A 22,627-nucleotide genomic window follows, 5' to 3' on the forward strand; every position below is an offset into this window, starting at 1 on the left:
GTAAATATTTCTCCCACCTGGGCCGCACTTATTGGAATGCCCTTCCTGTTCATATACACTAGTGCCTTGACCATTTTAACTTCAGGGAGCTACTTAAAACAGAACTATTTAGTGGATTTTTTGTGACTGCTGCCTAATTGTTTATAGGTCCCTACACCCAGATACCTCTCTCAGGTGTGTTGCGCGCAATATAAATAATAGTAACATAACAAAACATTTCAGTTTTTTAAAAAGTTTTCCACATGATCCGAATGTGAATGTGAGATTTTGCCTGTTGTGCTGTTCCTACTAAGGTAATAGGGCTGTGTTTTAAGACAACAGAACTTCAGTATGTGGGGGACTGACTCCATCCACACCATCAAGAGCTATTGGCCCAGTTCCTCGCTAGCTCACAGTGCCTCATCTGTACCCCTGAACCAACCGGGGTGGAAGGTGATTATGGCAACCTAAACATGACACTCTGGCTCCTCAGGGAAGGTGTGGACCCTTTCCTTGTATTACTCCTGCATGCCCAGGCGAAGCACAAGAATAACAATCATAATCTTGCATAAAGAGAATGAGCTGTGATCACTAGGCATATGAAAGAAAAGAAAAGTTACCAGTGTTATGTTATTCAACCATGGTAAATGTGTTCTAGAAGTTCTAGAGGTTCCTACATAACCCTCAGAATAGCAGGTGTGCTCGTATGCCTGGCCCAATCTAAAGGATTAACCATAGCCCCATACCAGGAGATAGTGTCGGCCTGCTGTGTAGATGGCAATGATTTCGAGAAGCTGGTAGCTTAGCGCCAGCAGAGCTCCATGTCGAACACAGCATTGTCCCTGAATGGTTGTGACTAGAATGCACTGTGCCCCTTTCCGGTCAGTGCACCACTTATATAATAAAGCCATACTGTGTTGGAAGCACAGCTCTAATGCAGTGTTTTTTCTAGATGTTAGAAGCTGTCATCTGAATGGCAACACAAGAACTAGGATATTGTGTACAGTGTTCCTAGCTTTGAACAGAAAGTACTGATTATATGTCATGCAAAGACTAAGCAAGCAAATCTTATCACATATTCCTAGAAGAGTATCATGCAAGAAATGCGTATAAAATGTGGTTGTTCAAAGCAGTGCAACTAAAATCCATAAAATATAAAATATAAACTAAAGCCAGTGATAAAGACAGATTCTAAAATATTCAAAAATTACTAAAAGAAATAAAATGTTCACATCAGCAAGCAGAGCAAACCAACCATATAATAAAATGAGCCATTTAAAACATAACAATTTTCTTAAAAACAAGGACCAAATTTTAAAAGTCAATAGAGGCTGCCATGTGGTCAACCTTATTGTTAATGGCAATGGAATGGATCCCGCATCTGCAGACGACAGAACCACTAGAGCTTCGGTGAGTAAGTCAAAGGAACAGATGTGATTGAGAGCCTCAGCCTCCGACGAGGATGTAGCGTCCAGTGCAATGCCCACAGTGGGTGAGCCAAATGGAGGGCATCCTGGAGCCGTAGCTTCCATATCTATGTAAGAGGGCTCATAAAAGGCATCCTGAAGCAATCATAGTCTCATAGGAAAACTTCCTAGATAAGCCGTCAACTGGAAAATTATCAGATTCAGATAGTGCTAATTGTTTTGCAAAACACATCCAGTGCACACTCGAAAGAGCAGCAAAGACAGCAGAACACAGGCTGCACACAGTAGTATCATACTGGCTGGAAAGACGAAGACAGTTGTCGTTTAGTTCCTCCAACAAAGATGCTAAAAAGTACTTTATCATGCACTCAGGACACAGCTGAACATGAGGTAGTTCCATCACCATTTTGTTTCGAATGGGACATCCATTGTAGAGTAAAAAAAGTAGTAACAAAATACCACCAATTAAGAACAACACAAGTGGTATGCCTCCAAACACACTCGAAAACAAGGAGTGCATAAAAGATGGAATCACTCTGAAAACAGTCTGGAAGGTGCTGACAAAACCAAACCCAATCATCTTAAAAATGCACAACACCTGTGTTGTTGAAAGCATTAAAAATGTGACTCATAAGTTCACTGAAGCGTCTTGGAAAGTTGGTATTTAAAAGCATCTGTATTTCAGAGGATGACCATGCAACTTGCGATTCAAAGGTTTTATGGGCAGATGTAAGCGCCACTTGTTTCTGAAACAATAGTGCTTTTAGTCTGCTCAGCTTGTCAAAGTTAACATTAAATGTTGGAGTGGAAGACCACGAACTAGCTACACTAATATCATGCGTACAAGTGAAACCTATGCTACCACAGCAAGTACAAATCTGCCTATTGGAAAGTGTTTCAAATATGATGTGAACTGAAAGGTGGAAATTGACAGAGAGATAACTCATTGTGTTAGCCATACTGCTGACGGTGTTTCGGTCACTGAGAAAGTCAACTTGTCTGTTAAGCATTGTGTAGGTGGAATCCTTCTTTGCCAGTATCTGTTGTTTGCATGATAAATTAAAAGGCAAGAACACATGATAGATCTAAGCAGACTCTGTCCAAGCTGTAAAAAAGACATGTTATTTTGTATGATGTCAATTTGCAGAAGACACTATGCTGTTTAATGTGTAAGAGTGGACATTTGTATTAATTCTGTTATCAACAACAGCCAGTGCTTTTTCCAAATTAGCCTGATCTGTTTGCCTTAAACAAGCAGCAGTTTCCATTTGAGAAAGCTTCCAAATTTCATTGTAAATAGCATACGAGAACCTTTTGGAGCATGGTGATCTAGGACCTAACAAGAAATCTTGTAAATGTGTGCAATTAGAGAGGAGAGAGAGGTGCTCATTTGCAGCTGGCGGTGGAATGTTTTAACAATGCCTGACACAGCATCCCCACGCCGTATGTAGTGACAATCCCTGTGTGCTGTGTCTGGATATAATGAGGGTCGGGTCTGCTTGCTTTAAAACCCAATGAGGAGTTTATAAAACATGCATGACAACCATTTGTGCCCACTGGCCACAATAATTACCCGTTGGGACCTGAAAGTGTCATATTGAATGTACTAGTCCGAACCATATTGCTGAGCTGTTTTTTCTGTGTAATTTACCAAACTGTGCCATTTGTCCAGTCGTGCGATTGAAGCAATACTGAGCACATTAATTTTATTTTATTTTTGCTAGACCTAGGCAAGTAGTCTGCTGAGCTGTGTCATTCAGAATTCTGTAGTTGAATTAGACATGCTTTAAATAAGGCATCCATGCCCAACAATTGACAGTCTTTTGTTCCCTAAAATAAAGCCTTTAATGGCTAGTTGAGAACTAAATGAATTTGAATACATTAATTTAGTCTCTGTCAGCAAATTTATTCTTGCTTTTGTTGAAGGTTATGTAGAGTAGTAAAATATAGGATCTGAAATAAGGTACCCAGAAAAATATGTGAATTTGTCTAAGTATGTTTTGGAGCTCCCTACTAGTGGAGTCGGGCAATGTTCCCATTGTGTGTAATTGAAAATTGTACGTCCGTACTAGCGCATAGTGCTAACAAAACATTTCACCATAATTAGCTGAGTTCATGTGTATAACTTCACTTTCAAATACAGTATAATATTCAAGCTCAGAAAGCATTGAAGAAACTGTTTTTACATCAGAATCATCAAATACCTGGTGTGTTCACATCATCCAGCTCAACCTTAAAAACATATGGAATATGAATAGTTTCTGTAAGACCAATATTTTTATATGAAACCTTATCCTAAACAATCTCATCAGAAAAGTGAATGGCAGCTATGTTCACCAGGGACAAGACTCTTTGCACTTAGTGGGAAGACAAATGAGGCTTCAGTACCTCATCTATCAGTTCAACAGCAGAGCATTCACATAATTCCCATTTATAACCAAGAAAAAAAAAAGTTCAAATCCAATCCACAAGAAGAGCGCAAGCAAGGTGAGAATAATCCACAAATAGGACCATAGAAGGATCAGATAAGTGTGTTTAAACCAATGAAAAAGCATGTATTCAATGAAGAGAAGTGTCAGTAGAGTCTGAAGATACATCATCAATGTCAACAAAGTACCCAGAAGAAGTCTGTGTGAAAACAGGTACCTCACCTAGTGAAAGAGAACTGGTAGAGGCCTCTAAAGGTGGTTCATCACAAACAGCTCAGTTGGTTCCAGAAGTATTAGAGAACTGTAGACTTGCGTCTGATGCATTTCCATCTGATGCGTTTCTTTTGTTTGTAGCAGTAACTAGAATCAACTGAAGTCCATTCTTTACCCTCCCTAACCCAGGGGAAACAATTTTGGTGTTGTTCAATGCTTGAAGAGGTACCTCTTTTATGGTAGTGAGAGGGGATAGGCTACCAACCAGGAGTCCTCGATGCCTACTGTGTAGGATCACCCACTTGATATAACTTTACTTGCTCAATGGAGACAAAGCATTTGTGTTGACAACTAGCAAGTGGTGGCAAAATTACAATTCTGGTACCTTGAATTCCAAGGACTGACAGCAGTACACTGTATGATGAGCCAAATTATTTCTTCACCGCAATCTTTTCTCGTACCATATCCCCAACTTTTGGAATCCAGCTGGTAGGTGCTGGTTGATCCCCCACTCCTACAGTGACAGCATACGTAGTGGAATGCTCATCTCAAAAGTCTTAGAGTGCCTGTAAGACAGTGAGATGTTCATTTATGTCAAAAGGTGTTTCTGTTGCTACTGTGCCAGGACCGTCAAGATCTGGGACATACATCTGGATGCCAACCAGGACTTCATATGGGGTTCAGCTACCCAGATATCATCTAGGCAGATTATGTAATGTTCTCAATACTCAATAAAAGTGGTAGATCCAACTGCGACCTGAACCCAATACTTTAGCTATTAAGCATTACTTTAAGTCTTGGTTCTTCTGCTCCACTGTTGAATTTCCCTCGGGATACTAGGGTGAGGAATAATGCACAGCTACACCCAGGGTTCCCATGGTATCCCTGTATGCCTTGGAAGGTAGCTACTACATATGTACTGATGAAACTTGCATATCTTTGATAACAGAGTGAGTGTGAACAGATTGCTGTGGCCACACCCAGAGATATCTGGAGCAAGAATGTACAGCAAGTAGGATGCATTTAAATGCACCATCCAAATTCAGGGGGCCACAGTGGTTCAGATATACACACTGCAGGGGTTTGTTTGAAACTAGGAGAGGTGTCTGTGGAGGGCGATTGATGGTGGAACCTATAATCTGTTGACAAATGTCACAATTAACGACATAGTGCTTTGTCTGACCATGCCACCAATAGCTTTCTTTGCCACAGAGATACAGTAGCTGCCACACCATCATGGGCAGACACAACTACCTCATATGCAGCTCTAATCAGATCTAATCTGCGGTCTTGCTTGCTTGGGGATCACCGATCACCCACCCCTGATATGGTTACATAAGGAATGTTTTGGGCAATTAAGTGGTAGGAGTATTTTGCTGGATATGGTTTTGGTAAGTGGATGCCATTAGCCAAAGCTTAGTGCAGCAAACATTTCTTTATCCACCCTCATGTGAGAACGACTAATTGCAGCTACAGTAGCAGTAATAACTACAGATTTGGTTGCCTCATCAGCCAATTAATTTTCTACAACGTGTATTCCAACACATTGGTGACTCAAGGTATGTGTGATATGAGCCCTTGGCCGCCTGTCTTTATGTTCTGCCACCTTTCCCCAAAACAAAGCACTTTATGCTTGATAGTATTTCCTTTAGAGTCTCTGATCTTTTTAGGCACGAGTAATGCAGGTTTTCATTAAGGACTGGGCACAGTAATATGAATTGCACACTAAAAGAGTGGGGAATTCATGATCCGTATGTTCCAGTGCCAGAACTAAAGCTTTATGTTAAGCCAGTTGTGCTGTTCAATCCCCCATGGACTGTGTGAAAGTTTGTGGAGGGTGGAACTCCCCATCCCTCATTACTCCATGAACAGCTGTGCAAGCTGTAGAGTATTGATGTTTAGGGCCTATGGCAGGCTCGGGTGAACCATCAGTATATATGATATATTTATACTGATCAAGAGGCAAAATGGGGTATTACAGTTCATTCTGGAGAAATTCTTAAGTTTGTAAATTAGGGTCAAACACATTATCTACATCAGCGGCAGTCAAGGAAGTGGCCCATTGTATCCATCTGGGATGTAAGGCTTTTGCATTTGGGGCTCTAGCCTTTGTGGCATTCTCTAAGGCTGGAATGAGATTAACACCAGTGATGTGTTTTTCCTGAGCAAGTGGTCTTTCCTTAATGACAGCCATCTGAACTGAAGTCAGTATTTTTTTAGTGGAGCCAAAACGCATTTCAGCATTTGAATCTAAATGTGATTTATATGCAAACAACACTGTGTCACCTTCATTGAATGGGACAGAGGTAAAGCCAATGGCACCCAGTATTATCCCAATGACCAGGTTTGTTTTGGTTACACATGTGTGTAAGTGTCTTGCTTCAAGCATGTCCGTCTGTAGTAATCTGAGTATTAGTGTATGCTCTGGTGTCCAATGTTTGCTGGAAAAATCTGGACAAATTAAATTATACTGTGGTTTTATATGTTGTGCATAATCTGGTACGTATGTTCTGCTAAAATTGAAAAATCCTAACAAGGATTGTAGTTTATTGATGATATTTGGGGTTGTAATTGAACACACTTATCAAGGAAGTGTGGTGCCAGGCTCTTTCCTCCATTTGATAACTTGTATCCTAGGAATAGGACACTGAGAAAAGCTATTTTTGTTTTCTTAAAATTGAATTTGTAGCCTTGCTCTGCAAATCCCTAAACAATGTGATCTACTCTGGCTAAATGAGTGTTTAAGTCATTGTCGGTCAGATAAATGTCATCGACATAGGACAATGCTTCTGGATTATTATCATGTAATATTGATGTTACATGGGAAGAGAACAGCCCTGGACTGTTCCTATATCCTTGTGGGAGCCGGCAAAAATGGCTCTAAGTGCTGAGAATGGAAAAAGCAGTTAGATTTCTGCTTTCAGGTGCTATATTTTGACAGAGAAACCCACTGGAAATATCCATGGTTGTTTTGTATTCTTGAAGGACAATATTGTTCTCTAATGTACTGTGTGAGTTTTGTATTGTAAATGTGCATGTGTGGCAATGCCAGTGTCTGTAATCTAAGACTATTCTATAGGAGTGATCTAGCTTAGCTGCTTGTAACTGAGGGTTGTTCATGGGCGATACACAGGGTTCAATTACTCCTTGGTATTCGAGTTGTGAGAATTTCTCTCACTGGGGTTTTTGCTTCATGTTTTATTGGGTAATAGGGCTGCACTCGTGGGCTAGACCTTATGGGAATTATGTGATAAAGGGAGTCTTTATCCCAACCCCATGGTTGCAGTATAATGCTGGGGCTTGTGCAGGAGCCCATTCTGCAGCGTATGCTTGCTTTATTTGATCACGAATTAGGACTGAGAAAGATGGTAAAATCATATCTTCCCCTTTGGGGTGTCGAGACAGGGCCACTCACCTGAAAAGCAGGATGTCTGCAGGAGCGATGGTATGCCCCTCGACCTCCTGGAACACCTCTCAGCACTTCCTGGTGGACACAGAAAGCCCAGCAGGTATCCCAAAAGGAAAGGGAGAGTGGAAGAGAAAGAGACAAAACACTGCCACGTCTTGCCAGTCCAACCAGGCACCCTGTATCTTCGGGGGGCAGGTCGTTGTTGACAGAGTGATAGTAGAGTTAGCGCACCTAACTTCCTTGAAACTGAATCTCTCTTTCTGATATGGGCACGGAGCGCTAGAAGAACACTGGGATGCTCCAGCACTTTTCTTGGATAATAATAACTGTTGGCACAATTACTAACACTGTAACACTGCAGTGCCAAAAACCCAAACTGAGTACCATAACAATAAGTACTGCGACACTAGGGCTGGATTCACAGAGATTCACTGTTGCACACTACAATTAGAACTGTGGTTGCACTTATCATGCACAAGAAAGACAAACAAGGGCATTAATTATATCACGTATAACTTTCCTTCATGCATAGGGTTAAACTAAAAGGAACAAAAACAATCCAAGAAATAAAAATGTCCACTCAGGGTTTAAACAGTTAGGGTGGCACAGTTTGATTTGGTTTCACTGTGTGTGTGAAAAACCTTTCAAAAGCAAATTCCTCAAACCTGAAACACAGGCATGAATGACACAATTTGAATCCAAGAGTTATGCTATTAGAGAAAGAAAAGTTATGTAAATGCTCTTTTAAAATTGCACTGTTACTTTTTGTAGTACTTGAGCTCAAGCAGATTTCCTGAAGCACATTTAGACAAGTAACTACAATAATAATGTAGAATGTTCAGAAATGCATTTGTCTCTTCAAGATAAGCCAAAATAAGAGGTCTGAAATAAACCAGCTGTTCTAGGAAAGCGCGGCGCTCAAAGAACAAACTCCCTGGAGAATACTAGTCACCTATCTGCAGTCTTTTCCGGAGTGCTGGAGGAATGCCTGGTGTCAGATGGTACAGGAACGAAGAAAAGAATTGCCTCAAAAGCCTCAAAAGTCCTGAATACGAGGGTGACAGCAGGGGCTGTACTGCCAAATCAGATGCAGGGGTCAGGAAGCAAAACAGAACCAAGCAGGGAGGCATGTCTACACCACACCCAATTTAGAAGCACATGTCTACACCTTCTCACATTAGCAAACAAGCATTGATAAAAACCAATTGTGTAACACAGCACATTATGTTTAATTAGAAACTTGAAGGTTTAACCAAGAACAGAGATATGATTTAACCCTAATCCCTGGGGATGCTGACAGATGACGCAGGAGGCACCTTGGGGATTCCTGACATGGGGGGATTTCTAGCAAACTCTGATGGCCAATCTTTTTCAGACAAGAGAATGTCATACCTAAGTGTTAGGGTTTCCCAGAAAACTACTTTAATTGTGTGCATTATGTCCCCCTCAATCTGAATGTTCAATTTATATACTCTATCTGGAGGGACAACCCGTCTATCGAGGCTTTCGACTACTATGTAGTCTTTTGTTGCTTTCACATCCAGAAACTCTTCAAGAATCTGGTGGATTATTATGACCTCTTGCCAAGCTGTCTAGCAGAGCCGCTGCCCACATCCTGTTCTGCAATAATGTTTTCTGTATGTGTGGCAAAATTCCTGCAACCTTCTTCTTTTTGAATTGGCCTTTTTGTTGTGGAAGTTTCTCTTCCTTTTTTATGAAGATGTCAGATGAGCATTGTGAGTCCCTTATTGGTTTCATGTACTCTTCTTGTCTGCGTTCTGACCACCCTGGTCTCTCAGACTCAGATGAGTCCTGAGAGCAACGAGAAGGGCGTGTATCAGCATACTGATACATGTCAGACTGCAACAAATTATCATGGTTACATAAATTATGTTTTTCAGAGCTCTCCGGTTGTGCAGATTCTCCCTGTGATTTAATTTTATCTGTATTTGATATTTGGTTATCCCATTGGTTTTAGAAGACTCTTACGCTTGCTTGGTATTATCCTTTTCAGGATTACCTTTAAATTCTGGCTTATTTGGTCTGGCCACAAGATTATCATGACCTATGGATGTATAGGTTTTGGCAATATTAGGCAACTTGCTCTCCTGATCTTCTAAAGGAATTTGTGCAAGGTGTTGGCGTACTGCCAGTGCTGCTGCTTCTTCTTTTATATGTCCTAAAAGTACTGAGGATACTGTGACAACATTGCCATTTAATTTCATCCTCAAATCAAGGGCAGGGGTTGCCCTGTACTCATTTTGTATCTGTTTTAACACATCTGGTAAAACAGTAAGAGATGGTGTACCATGGGTCATGGTATATATCGCAGCAAAGACTGTACCTCATGTGGCAGTCGTCAATAGAGAGTACCATCCCAAAAGGCAAGCAAATTGTGAGAATTCTATGTTTATCTTGGGGGCCTTATGGGGAAGCACTCCTTCAAGCTGTTTTATTTTTTGAGGAACCCAGAACAGAATTGCCCCCATTCAGGTGGGTACCTTACCATATTAGCATTGATAGTTACTGGAATAATTCCAGGCATAGCCAATTTTGGTTGGACAGCTTGAGCAGTCCTCCTGGGGCAGTGATAAGGTGTGCTTAACAAATTATGTTAAAGGTCTGTATAATCTAACCAGATTATTTTATAATGGACATAGATTGTCTGCTGCTAAATTTTGTATGATTGCATATGGTGTGTAGGCAGCTAAAACTGGCCATGTGGTCCCGTCATTACTGAGGGGACCCGATCTGACGTGTTCAACAGCGTGTGGTAGGGTTTCTTGGAACCAATTTTTGTGTTTCTGATGTTAAAGATTTTTTTTAAGTATTGGTATGCTCTGTATTGGCCTGTTGGGTTGGCCACTGTGTATGATTGAAAAGTATTTCTGTTGGCATCAACTGCAGGAAAAGTGGCCCATGAGTAAAATACTTCAGTTTTGTACGCTTTGTGCCCATTTACCTTAAACAAACATCTTCACCCCTGTTAGGTAGCCCATTTTGGAGTACATGTTGTGTGGTAGCATGTCCACAATTAACAGGAATATTAGCTGAATTTGCCATTTTAGTGAATGGAATTCAGAGAAAGAAATACTAAGTGGGGTATCCTTTTAGAGGTTCAAGCTTGAACAACCTACAGACAAATATAGGTACTTCCTATATTGCTGAGGAGGATATCATCCCTAACACCGCAGACTTCTCCATTTTGAGGTGAATAGGGCACCCACGAGAAACTACTCAGGAGACCAGTTAAAGACCTGACCTACATACATTGTTGGCACCATGTTATGCGATTCCTACTAAGCTAATAGGACTTTGTATTAGAACAACAGAACTTCAGTATGTGGGGGATGGACTCCATCCACGCCATCAGGAGCTGTTGGCCCAATGTATGGCTAGCTCACAGTGCCTAACCCAGAACCCCAAATCTACTAGGGTGGAAGGTGATTACAGCGACCTAAGCATGACACTGTAGTTCCTCAGGGAAGTCGTAACAACAGATCTAACCCTCTCATTGTATCACTCATGCATGCCCAGGTGAAACCCAAGAGAGATATGAGATATGTTTTCAATACGTTTATTGAAACAATAGTAATCTTGCCTAAAAGATGAGCTGCAATAATTAGGCATATGCAACAAAGCACTTACCAGCGTTATGAGCATAGTGAAGACAATGAATAATCCAACCCTGGTAAATGTTTTCTAGAAGCTCTAGAGGTTCCTATCTAACCCTAAGACTACGCTGAGAGCATAGAAGTGTACCCTTCTGCCTGGCCTGATCTAAAGGATTAGCCTTAGCCCAATACCTGGAGACAGAGTCAGGAGTCGGCCTACAATGTTGATGGCAATCCTCTTGTTAAGCTGGTAGGATATCAGAACAATTTATAGGATCAAGGCCCAGATTTGATAACAATTTGCATCTGGGTTCTGTCACTTTTTTGACACAGCCCGAAACCAAAATGTATTTTGGGATTTACTAAGCCATGCACATCTTTATTTGCATGGCTTTGCATTCCTTAGAAAAAAAAAGAAAACAATGCAAAGCACTGCATAGTGGTACCTTGCGTTACCGTATGTTGGGGAGGCATTCCATGTGTGGAGCATGGATATTCCTGTGCATGCATCCATGGATTCTGACACAAATCCAGATTTACAAAAGTCTGTAAATCTGGTTGGCCCCAAAATAGTACGCATACCTAAGGACGGCATATCAAGGGAGAAATATCTTAGTTTCGCCTAGTTTCTTCTTTTTTACAGGTGTACTGCATTCTGCTGCACACATACGAAGTTGAATAAGTCCCTGAGAATAGTTTTTGTGCAAGAAGATATTCATTCCTGCTCAAAAACTATTCTGACCACAACGCACACAATCTTGCATCATGGCGCACTCCACAGAAAAAGTTATAAAATGTCATACAATATGTTAGCACTATGCTTCTCAGTCAATCTGTGAGCAATCTGTGACATTTGTTACTGTTGATCACATCATTGTGATTTCTACCCTCTGCTATTGTGGGATCACTCACTCTCCACTCAACAGGTTATCATCCTTTCTCTCAGATCATTGCCACAGCACTCTTCACCCCATACATATGTGTGTTGGGCATGTGTGAAAGCAGTCTTAACTACTCCGCTTCTACCTTTTCATTTCCTTTAGCAGTATTATCACTTCTTTCAGGTGTTCTTACATCTTTTACTAATGATGCCAGCATATTTTTTTCAATTTCCCACCTTTCCTCCTCATCTCCAAACACACACCATAAACTACATTACATCTATCTCCTACTTGATGACAGACCAAACTAAATCTGAATGCATCCAAAACTAAAATAATACATTTCCATGCTGCAGCTGTACATACGGTTCTCTTTTCCCTCTTAATTTAAACCATCGATTCTGACCGCTACATCCTGTCAGAAACCTTAGGTTACTCTTTAGCTGCTCAGTGAACCTGGAAAATTTCATACCAAACATGGCCATAGAACATATGGAAAATCTGACCAAACATTAATTTCATGCAACCAAGACCCTGACCTCACTAATCCTTGCCAATCTCTATTGTAACTTTCTAGTATGTCTTCTCCTTTATGCCACTGACTGAAGTTCTATATTGTGCCAGAAGGACCCTTTGCAATCTTCCTAGACACACCTCTATGTACATATGAAAAATCTTGCAATTATTGCATTCATGCAACCAAGACATTGACCTCACTCGTTTTTACCAATCTCTACTTTAACCATCTAGTACATCTCGTCCTATTCGTTCATGCCACTGACTGAAGTTCTACATTTTGCCAGAAGGACCCTTCACAATCTTCCCATAGGTACCCCTATGTGTCAGTAGCGTCACCAAGCCGGTTGACAGTTTGCAAAATGCTACTTTACATGCTATTGATCCAGATTTTATCTATTCATGAATGGCCTTTCCTAAATTGCCTCTCTTTAGGCCTGTGTGGATATGTATCTGTTCTCAACCTATGCTATGCTAATGAAAAGTGTCCTAGCCACACCCAAACCTCCATATGCAGCATGGAGATTTCAGTTGTTTGTGACTTTATTCGAATCCATTAAAACTGCTCTCAAGGAACATCTCTTCTTTACAGAATTAACTTAACCAACATATGTCCACATTTAATGTGTGCCTTTGTACAAAAATGTATGATAAATGTATTTATTTGTATGTTGTTTATCCTCCTAACTTTTCAGTTTCTCTATGTGTGCACGCAGAATGGCTGACACTTCATTTATCTATGATGATGATGATGCTATCTACAGTATTTCTTGTAGAAGTGCTCCGTTGCTGAGAAATAAGTTAATAAACAGTTTTACATAAATGACACTCCGATTCAAATAAAGATTCACTAAGGATCATTGATTTCATTTGCTAGGATTGGTAATACTCTTGTAATATAATCTTCTTTGTTAGATACCCAAGTCTATGACAGCCGCTTCTTTAGGAACGAAATCTCCTGCAGCATTTAATGTAACCAATATTTAAACATACATCTTCAAGCTTAAGAACAATATAATTCTTATTTTAACAATAGCATGACTATACCATTTTACTTACATAACTTATTTTTAATCTGCATTCAAAAAATATGAAAAAGAGAATATATATGTGTATATTCTATCTTATGCCACGTTTAAAGATGATTAGTGCGTTGATGGAATGTTGTTGTTTTACCTGACGCTAACTGAATTTAGTTAGCACATTACTTGTGAAAATTTGCACCTGCAAAAGGCTCCAGGTAACAGGTTTTACCAGAGGGGTTTTTACATGAGAAATGCCCTGCTCGGCATGTCTAGTCTTGATATATTGGCCCAATATGGCTTCTGGCCCAAAGCCATTCTCCTTCACTCTTCCCTAATATTTTACATTATTAACATAAATAATTATCTCCCCATACCACCATAATTTGTAGATACACATATCCTAGGGCAACAATGGTTCTGTTGTGTCGCACGTCCCTTAGTGTTCAAACAAATGTTATCAATATCTTATGAATGTGCTCAAAACACGTTATGCACACCAGTTGCCAAAAAGTGTGTGATGCACCAGATAAGTGAATCAGATGCAAATAAAACACAAGATTTGAATAGTGGAGCATAAAATATTGTCAGAAAGAAAGTATATCAATAGCCTTCTATATGTAGTATGACTTGCAAAGTTACAATACTAATTTTTCACAATGTACGGGAAAAAAAGAATGGAAAATTCCAAACTTCAGGTGCTAGTTTTGCGTATTTACTTGTTCAGAAATATTATTACAATCAAACACAAAAAAGTGTGTTGCATCAAGATTATTTTGGGTTAGTGCTGTTCAAAGTCCATATTGTTACGAAAACCAAATGTCAATTTCCCATGCAAACCTAGCAAAGTTATCTGTCGTTTCTCAGCTTGGTGGGTGATATCTAAATATGAAATGTAGATAAATACACAACTCATATTATTATGGCATAGCTAATTTAATTCCCAGGTCAGTCTTAGTAAAAACTTGAAAACCTCTGACAATCACCTACATGTCATTTAGTAATAGCAATGGATATCTATTTTTAATGACGAGCCTGACTAGCTTTCTATAATCACTTCAAAGATGAAGAGCCAAGATCTTTTTAGGGGCAAAAATAAAAAGTACCAATAGAAGAAAGAGTTGTACAATACAGCCCAGTGTGAGGTCTCTTGTATAGACAATGTAGGTGTTACTGATCTGGGCTCATATTCTATAGAACTGGCATAATCACAATGTCGTGGCTTGATTAATTTAAATTAAATAATGCACCGGAATATGAATAATTTTTGAATCATCAGGAAATAATAGGACATTAACTGGAGGTCCTTCTCCCGCTGATATCAAATCAAGCATTGCAACACTTCTACAGCTTTTCTTCTTTTTAGACTCTAGGTGACCTGCAGGTGATAAATGATTTTCTGACGGAAAGGATTATATTGCCATCTCTCTTTATGTGAATAAACCAAGCACATCCAAGCGGACGCACCACTTACCACAGGCCCTACTAATAACCTGCATTCCGCAGACAGAGTATGCCTTCCAAGGGTATATCCACAAGAACTGATAAGCCGTGCAGACCCTCTTAAAAAGGGTCTTTTTTTAAAGCCTGTGGTCTAGGGGAATCTGGAGCAATTACAACCTAAGGCTGCCTGAAAGCACAACATGCATCACTTTACAATAATATCTAACATGAACCAAACCCTAGCCTCTGGTTCTTAAGTGCATAGAAATATCCAAAGGATACAAAAAAGGGATAAGACATTTGCAAGACGACCTGTTACACCTATTAAGTGATGAGTAGCCCAGACTCACTTTTAACTCTGGGTTACAGTTACATACCAACAAGCCTCAGATCTTGATTCTATAACATAATGTTATCAAGGTGAACAGAACTGAAGGTAGTAGTTAAAAGGCAGGAAGACAAGGGGGTCCTTTTGACACTTCATATGTTGCTTCTGTGTTTCCAATGTAAAAAATATATATATATATCCAAATGGACTAGATGATAACAATTACTGAGAAAAGAAATATCTGAGGCCTAATCTGCCCTACTTCCAGTTAATCTGCCACATATTTCTGACTCTCCAAAAAACACCATACTCAATTTATGAAAACAAACGAAAATACTATAAATTCCAAAATTGTGAACACCACTTGTGTTGAACATAGTAATGTGGTCTCCTAGTCTCCACAAAATTGGCCTTTGCCCATGTTTGGGAGGAAAGGCCAGTTAATTATTTAATTATTTAGACATTTCTGGGGGGGCAAGTGGGGTGGATGTTGTGTGTTGTGGGTATGGGGGAGTGGCCACGACCGCCTCCAAGATGGCGGCTGCAAACTAGTGAGGATCCGGCGGCCTTGCCCTCGGGCGAATCACTCCAATAATTGCCTTCTGGGCAGAGAGGATACTCTGCTAACATTCCTGCAGGCCTGGTGGCTGCCTCCTGGTGACATCATCGCCTGTTGATTGCTACTTCAGCATTGGGGGCCCGCGCAGCCCGGCACACCCCCAGAGGCCCCGTGGCGATAGAGGCCACAGGTGAGCCTGAGGTCACCTGATCTCGCCAGTGCTGTGTGCCTCCCTTTTTGACCCTTCCTCATAAACGGGGAGATTGGACCCCTTGCTGGTTCTGCCCCCGCACGGAGTCGGCACTTTCCTGCCCTCTGAGTGGCGATGCGGGGGGTGTTCTGGGCTGCCCACTCCTGTGTGTTGTTCAGTCCCCTTAAGTGCTGGGTGGCCCTGTGGGTACTTTTTGCTGGCCCCCCGCACTACAGTCGACCGTTGGGCCTGAGATTGCCTCCTGCTGCTGTAGTGGCTGGGGCTCGTCCTTTGCGTCCTGCAGTTGATGATCGTGTGGGTGGCAGCTGGGCCTATCGCGTTGAGAGAGGGAAGCCCTGTGTCACTGGCCTTCTGCCGAAGAGGCTCCGCCCTGGATACCCATTACGCCGGTAGGCACCACCTTGCCTTTGAGGTGCACACCTTCCGGCTATTGAGTCTACATTTTTACTGGAGAAGACGGCTGTCATTTTTGGGTAATCTGCCAGCCCCACAGCCCGCCGTGCATTCCTCTCCCCACTGCAATGCTACATTAACCCCCTGTCACCTGAGAGGTCCTCCCCTGGCTCCTTGATGTTTTGTTGAGGGACTATGTGGCCCTTGGCCCTTTGACATGGGGACACATTGGTGCATGATCTGTGCAGGATCTGGTGATAGCCTCCACTACTACTCATCCGAGAAACACCTAATGCCCCCACTCTTAAGCCATCGCTCCACTTCCAGCCAGGGCCTGCACTTGGTGCCCTCTTTGCTTCCCTGCTGCTCTGGCTAGCCATTCTGTGACTTCTCTGGAGTGAACACATTGGTGCTTGGGACCCTGTTTCCCTCTATGGGCTCTGTTGTTGACCTGCTCTTCAATCCCAGACTGGGTACCCTTCCGTTGCAGGCGGCCCACCATACTGCTATTTCCCCTCACGGAGGGGGGGCCAACCCGGTAGCCCTCACTGCTGCTGGGCACCGGCCTGCCACCATAAGCAGAACGGACCCTAAACAGCGCAGATGAATATTTGACAGAACCTTGCCTGCTGGGGGTCAGGGCCCTCCTTCCGACACAGACAAAGCTACTGATCACGACCCAGGCGAAGGCTCATCTAATGACATGTCCGCTATTATGGCTGAGTTCAAGGCGGGGTTCTGCGCGATGGACGCGTGTTTCGATACCCTTGTTGGCTGCATCTAAAAAATGGGGGAACTTTTGGACCATCAAGGGATCAGAATCGAAGGCGCGGGGAGAGGCTATCGGGCCTGGAGGATGGTGCTGCCCCATGTAGAAACGTATAGATACAATGGAATGCATCCTGAAGTAAGCTGCAATTAAGTGTGAGGATCTAGAGGCCTGGTCCCAGAGACATAACGTCCGTATTGCTGGCATTGCAGAGACCACTAGTATGGGATGACCTGATGCCTTTCTGGAGAAACTCCTCCTCGACCTTTTTGAATGTTCCGGCTTCACCTCCACTTTTGCTGTGGAGCGTGCCCATCCCTCCCTTGGCCCCAAGCCCTCTGTGGGTGCCACACGGGTGCCACACCCAGTTTTCTCATTGCCTGCCTCTTCAACTATAAAGACAGGGGTAGTGCCCTTCGCCCTAACTAGGAGCAGGTCCCACTTCACTACCAGGGTACCTCCATCTCATTCTACCCAGACTTTATTCCCATGGTACAGGACCCCGACGTAAATTCACTGATGTTAAGAACACCCTTAGAAGGCTGGGCCTGCACTATGCCATGCTCTATTCTGCTCACCTGCAGGTGGAACATGATGGGAAGTTTTGCAGTTTTGATACACATGCGAACGTAGTCACTTTTTGTAAAACCCTGCCATCAAACCTCAATCTCCTTGTCTAGAGACACTGGAGCACACTAGCCCAGTGGCCTCTCAGCGGTCACCCGCACTGGATCCCCAGTGAATACGGCAACTGCTCTGTCACTGCATGACTGCCATATATTTGTGATGTCATAGTCTTGTTCTCACCTGTTGGTACATATAATTGTCCATATAGGTATTGTGTATGGCACCTTTGTACGATTGCAGTTGATTCACACTTACTTTACATGTTTCCTTTCTAACGAGGCCACTGGCTAAAGGGTTGTCTTTATGCCCACATAGTAAACACCAAAGTTTCCTTAATTGGATTACTTTCTGTTCTATTTTCTTCTACTGAGATTCGCTGGATGCCTTATTGTCTGGTGTGGGGTGGCCTTTTGTTTGTTTTCTGTTGATGTTAAACTGTTTCTCATGTTTGCTTGCTGCAACACATCACACAGCCCACAAACCAACACCTGTTACACACCCTTCGGACATCACCTCTTTTCCCTGATATTACTTCTCCCACCAGGAGTAGGGTGCTCAATCTCACATTTATTTCATGGAACATATGTGGAATTAACAATCTACGAAAAGGGAAGCAGGTATTATCCTATCTGAATAGGCACGGCATGGGGTGGCCTGTCCCCTAGCGCTGACCCCCACTTTGCCAAAGGTTGAGGAACTCATCAATACTTTTCTTACTATAGCTCATAGTCCTGTGACACGCGTTTTAATACAGAGAAGCATAACCCTGCACTCTTCATGCCTGTCACTCTGACCCGGTTGGTCGGTATGTACTCCTACAGGGCATTCTTGTAGACAAACATGTTCTGCTACTACACATCTATGCCACCAATGTGGACTATTTTGCTTTCTTTCAGGATCTCTCTGCTCACTTGGGCCGGCTGGACGCTGACCATGTGATACTGAGGTGTGACCTTAATATGCTGCAGTGTTTGCTTACCGACTCTACTAGCTCACAACCCAATGATGAACCCCGTGCCCTAAATGGTTTCCACCATATCATTGACACCTACATACTGTGCAATGCTTGGTATCCACCTTCCCCGAGATTCACGTTCTAGACTCAACTTCCCATTCTGTATGGATGAGGTTGGACTACTGGTTCCTCTCGGTTAATGCCTACCTTGGGTCTCTGAAGTTGCTGTCCAACAACAGCCCTGTTCTTAAACTGCGGGTCCCCAATGACCATGGCTTGGAGTGCACCTGGAGGTTCCATGGTGGAGCTCTATGTGATCCAGTGTTCCGTGGCAAGGTCCCTGAATTGGTAATGAAATACTTCACATTGAATACCGGCACGGTCTTGACACAGGCCACCCTTTGGGTGGCCTTTAAAGCCTTCATACATAGGGTATACATTTCCAAACATGCGGGTATCCTCTGTGATATTCGCGTCCAACTACAGCGTGTCTAGGCGAGCCTGCAGGTTATAGAAAATGCTGCCATCGCTGGTGGGGATCCCTGGTTTGTTCAATGCTAGGTATTGTTAATAAAGTTTTGTGACCTCACGAATAGGGAGCTTGCGTACCTGGTAAAGAACGCCAGTGTTCGCCCTTACAGAAAGGGGGAGCGCCCAGGTTGTACCCTTGCACTATTACTACACCAAATTTGATTCCACAACCAAGTCACTGAATTGCAGCGGATGACTGGGAGCCCATTATGGGGGTGACAGAGTTCTGGCTGAGTTTCAGCAGTAGTACAAGTGCCTTTATGCTTCTTGCGTGCCTGACGTCCTCTCCCTGAACTCTTCTTATCTTGACGAGGTGGCACTGGTCTGGCTGGAGGATGGGCAGTGACAGTTTCTTAGTGAACCAATCACTCTTGATGAGGTAGTTCCTGCCATTGATGCTCTTGATGGTTCCAAAGAACCAGGACTGGATGGCCTCACCGGGGCCTTCTATAAAGCTTTTAAGCATCAGTTGGCTTCTCACCTTTTGGCACTATTCAATGAATCTCTAGCTATTGGCACGCTACCCCCATGCTCTGTGAGGCTGCCCTCACTTTATTGTTAAAGCTGGGCAAAGATCCCAGCCTTTGTGCATCTTATTGACCCCTTCCCCTTCTGAACCTTGACAATAAAATACTGGCCAAATTCCTCACCACTAGACTGTCTTTCTTGATGGAGAAAATTATATCACTTGTCCGATCCGGATTTGACCCTCATCGATCAACTTTCCTAAATCTGCATGCTATCTTTGCATTCCTTAACAGGATATCCCCATCCATCCCTGCAGTCGTTGTCTTGTTGGCTGCCGAAAAGTCATTTGACTCTCTTGAGTGGCCTTCTTGCTGACGGTCCTGGTTAGGCTTGGTATCCCCTCATCTTTCATCTCCCTAATCATGCTATTTTTATACCAGCCCGGTGGCCCACAATGGCTCCCTCACTAATGTGTTTCCCATCATGCGAGGTACCAGGCAGGGGTGCCCCATATTTCCCCTGCATTATATTATTGCAATGGACCCGCTGGTCCATTATTTGCAGGACCTCCATGCTCATAGAGGACTCCAGCTTGCTCATGGCCACTTACTCTACCTTTATACAGATAACATCCTGCTCTTTATCCGGCGCTCATTGGACAACCTTGACCCCCTAATTCAGTAGATTATCTGTTACAGTAACCTATCTGGCTCCAGATCAGCTGGACTAACTCAGAGCTCTTTCTGTTAACAGACTCTGCACAGCCTGCACCTGCTGAGTTCCCTTTCAAGTGGGCTGTCGATGGCGCCAAGTATCTCGGCATCCGTCTACACAGAAATACGGATCAAATCCCACAGCTTAACTATGGCCTGGTAATGGAGGACCTTATCGCCCAGGTGGAGCGCTGGGTTAAACTCCCTTTATCTGTGGTTGGGCGGGTGGCCATTATTAAAATGGCTGTTCTTCCCTGCTTTTTATACCTTTTTTTAACATTCCATCCCCCTGTCATTGGCTTTCTTCCACACACTACTTAGTCTCCTCTTGTGCCTGATCTGGGCGGGTGGTCGTCCTCCTGTCTCCTGGGATACTCTTACCCTTCCTTTTGACCGTGGCAGTTTCGGGGTTCCCGATTTTTTTCTCTATTACCTCACTGCCCAGTGTCAATATGCGCATTGGTGGTATCATCTGGATGCCTGTTTCCCATATTTGAGGCCCGAGCAGGGTCAATTGGATGGGCTCCTACCTTCACAGATATTACCAAAGGGCATTTTGTTGGATGCAGTGATGTCCAAACCATGTCCACGAATTGCTGGGCATGGTGCAGATTGCGGTGGGCACTAGGCAGTGGTCCCCTTTATTCTGCTGCCTTCCCCCTTCACAACAATCCATGGCTCCCTCTTACATGGGAGAAATTAGTGCAGCGCACTCTTCACTGCCATAACTTTTTCACTATGGGGGATCTACTTCCCGATGGCCGTGTATTGCAACCAACTGCCACTCGCTGCCCCCAGGCTGTCTCCCATATGGATCTATTTGTTTTTTGTGAGACTCCACAATACTCTCCGATCTATTCTTCCCTCATATCCATTAGTCCCTGAGGACTTTTCACTGTTGACGCATGTGGTCTCTAACGTGGAGGGTGACCGTTTGACCTCTAGGCTATATCATTTGTGTGTCGATAATGAAGCTGACACAACTATGCATGGATGGGAGCCGTGGCCGTGGGTGGTGGAGCTGGGAATCAACCTTACCGACAAGATATGACATAGTGCGACTCACAAACTCAGCGCATTTCCAATAGCTGTAGACATAAAATGCTACATTTTAAATTTCTCCACCTTTGCTATGTCTCTCCATTGGATGTTACTAAATTGGACCCTAATAAGACTGACCATTGCCCTAAGTTCCATTCCCCAAGTGCGGGCTTCGCACGTTTGACCTGGACATGTCCATAGGTCTCTAGATACCGGACCCCCGTCTTCACATATGTCTCTGCTGTGTTAGATGTTGAGCTTGTTCCCAACCCTCTTCTTGCTCTCCAGGGCCACACTAGGGACATTCTGCGCTCGGTGCGCCATCTTACATCAATGGCACTTTTGTTGGCCAAATGAGAGATCACATTACACTGGAGTGGTAGCAGGGCTACCACCTCCTCTGGGTGACTTAAAAGCATGACATACTGTGAGGAGTACGCACACCTCCAACTCCCCTCGTCTTGACCCACAGACATCTGGCAGCCTTTCAGTGATTACCTCTGCACCTCGGAGGGTGACTCTATGGTTCATGGCTAAGCTAAAATGCCATTTCCCATTGATTAACACTAGACAAAAAGCACTGGTATGGTAGAGGCTTTTGGTTAGATCTCTGTTTCAACTGTATGTGTCACAAAGATGTTAGCACAGACGCCTTATCATAGCTGATCTTAGTGAATTTATCAGAGGAGTCGGCAGGTCAGTGCATACATTTGAGTCTAATTCTGTTTGTTTTCTTTTAGTGAGTTTGCAACTATAAAAAAAAAGTACTAATAAAAACATTTATTCTGTACCTCAGAGAGGAAGTTTGACTTTGCTGCTTTGCGGAGAGAACGGGCTAGTTACAGCTCTTGAACAGGTGTTTCAGCATGGATTCAAATCACCAAGACTGTTTAAAAATGTTTTCATATGGGATTTTCTAGGTAAGTCTGAATGAAGATGTAGGAATGCTAAGGTTTCAAGTACAGGCGTTATACCTTTTTTTCTGTTTCAACCATGTTTCAGTCTTTGGTCTCTATTTGTATATCTTTAAAATGTGAAAGTAATCTGGATTTCTATTATATACCTAGGTATTTGGGAGTTATATTTTGTAATGTAATGT

The 22,627-nt window shown here is 42.8% G+C and overlaps 1 protein-coding gene across 2 annotated transcripts in view; it reads left to right on the plus strand.

Moving 5' to 3' along the window:
• Positions 1-22,627, plus strand: part of DENND5A (DENN domain containing 5A) — a 298,910-nt gene that overhangs the window by 257,198 nt on the left and 19,085 nt on the right. For both annotated transcript variants that reach the window (XM_069223636.1, XM_069223637.1), the window contains one exon: positions 22,325-22,448. In XM_069223636.1, the coding sequence (XP_069079737.1) occupies positions 22,325-22,448 (124 nt within the window). The remainder of the gene's footprint in view (positions 1-22,324; positions 22,449-22,627) is intronic.

Source organism: Pleurodeles waltl, chromosome 3_1, assembly GCF_031143425.1.
Source record: "Pleurodeles waltl isolate 20211129_DDA chromosome 3_1, aPleWal1.hap1.20221129, whole genome shotgun sequence".
NCBI classification, from domain to species: domain Eukaryota; kingdom Metazoa; phylum Chordata; class Amphibia; order Caudata; family Salamandridae; genus Pleurodeles; species Pleurodeles waltl.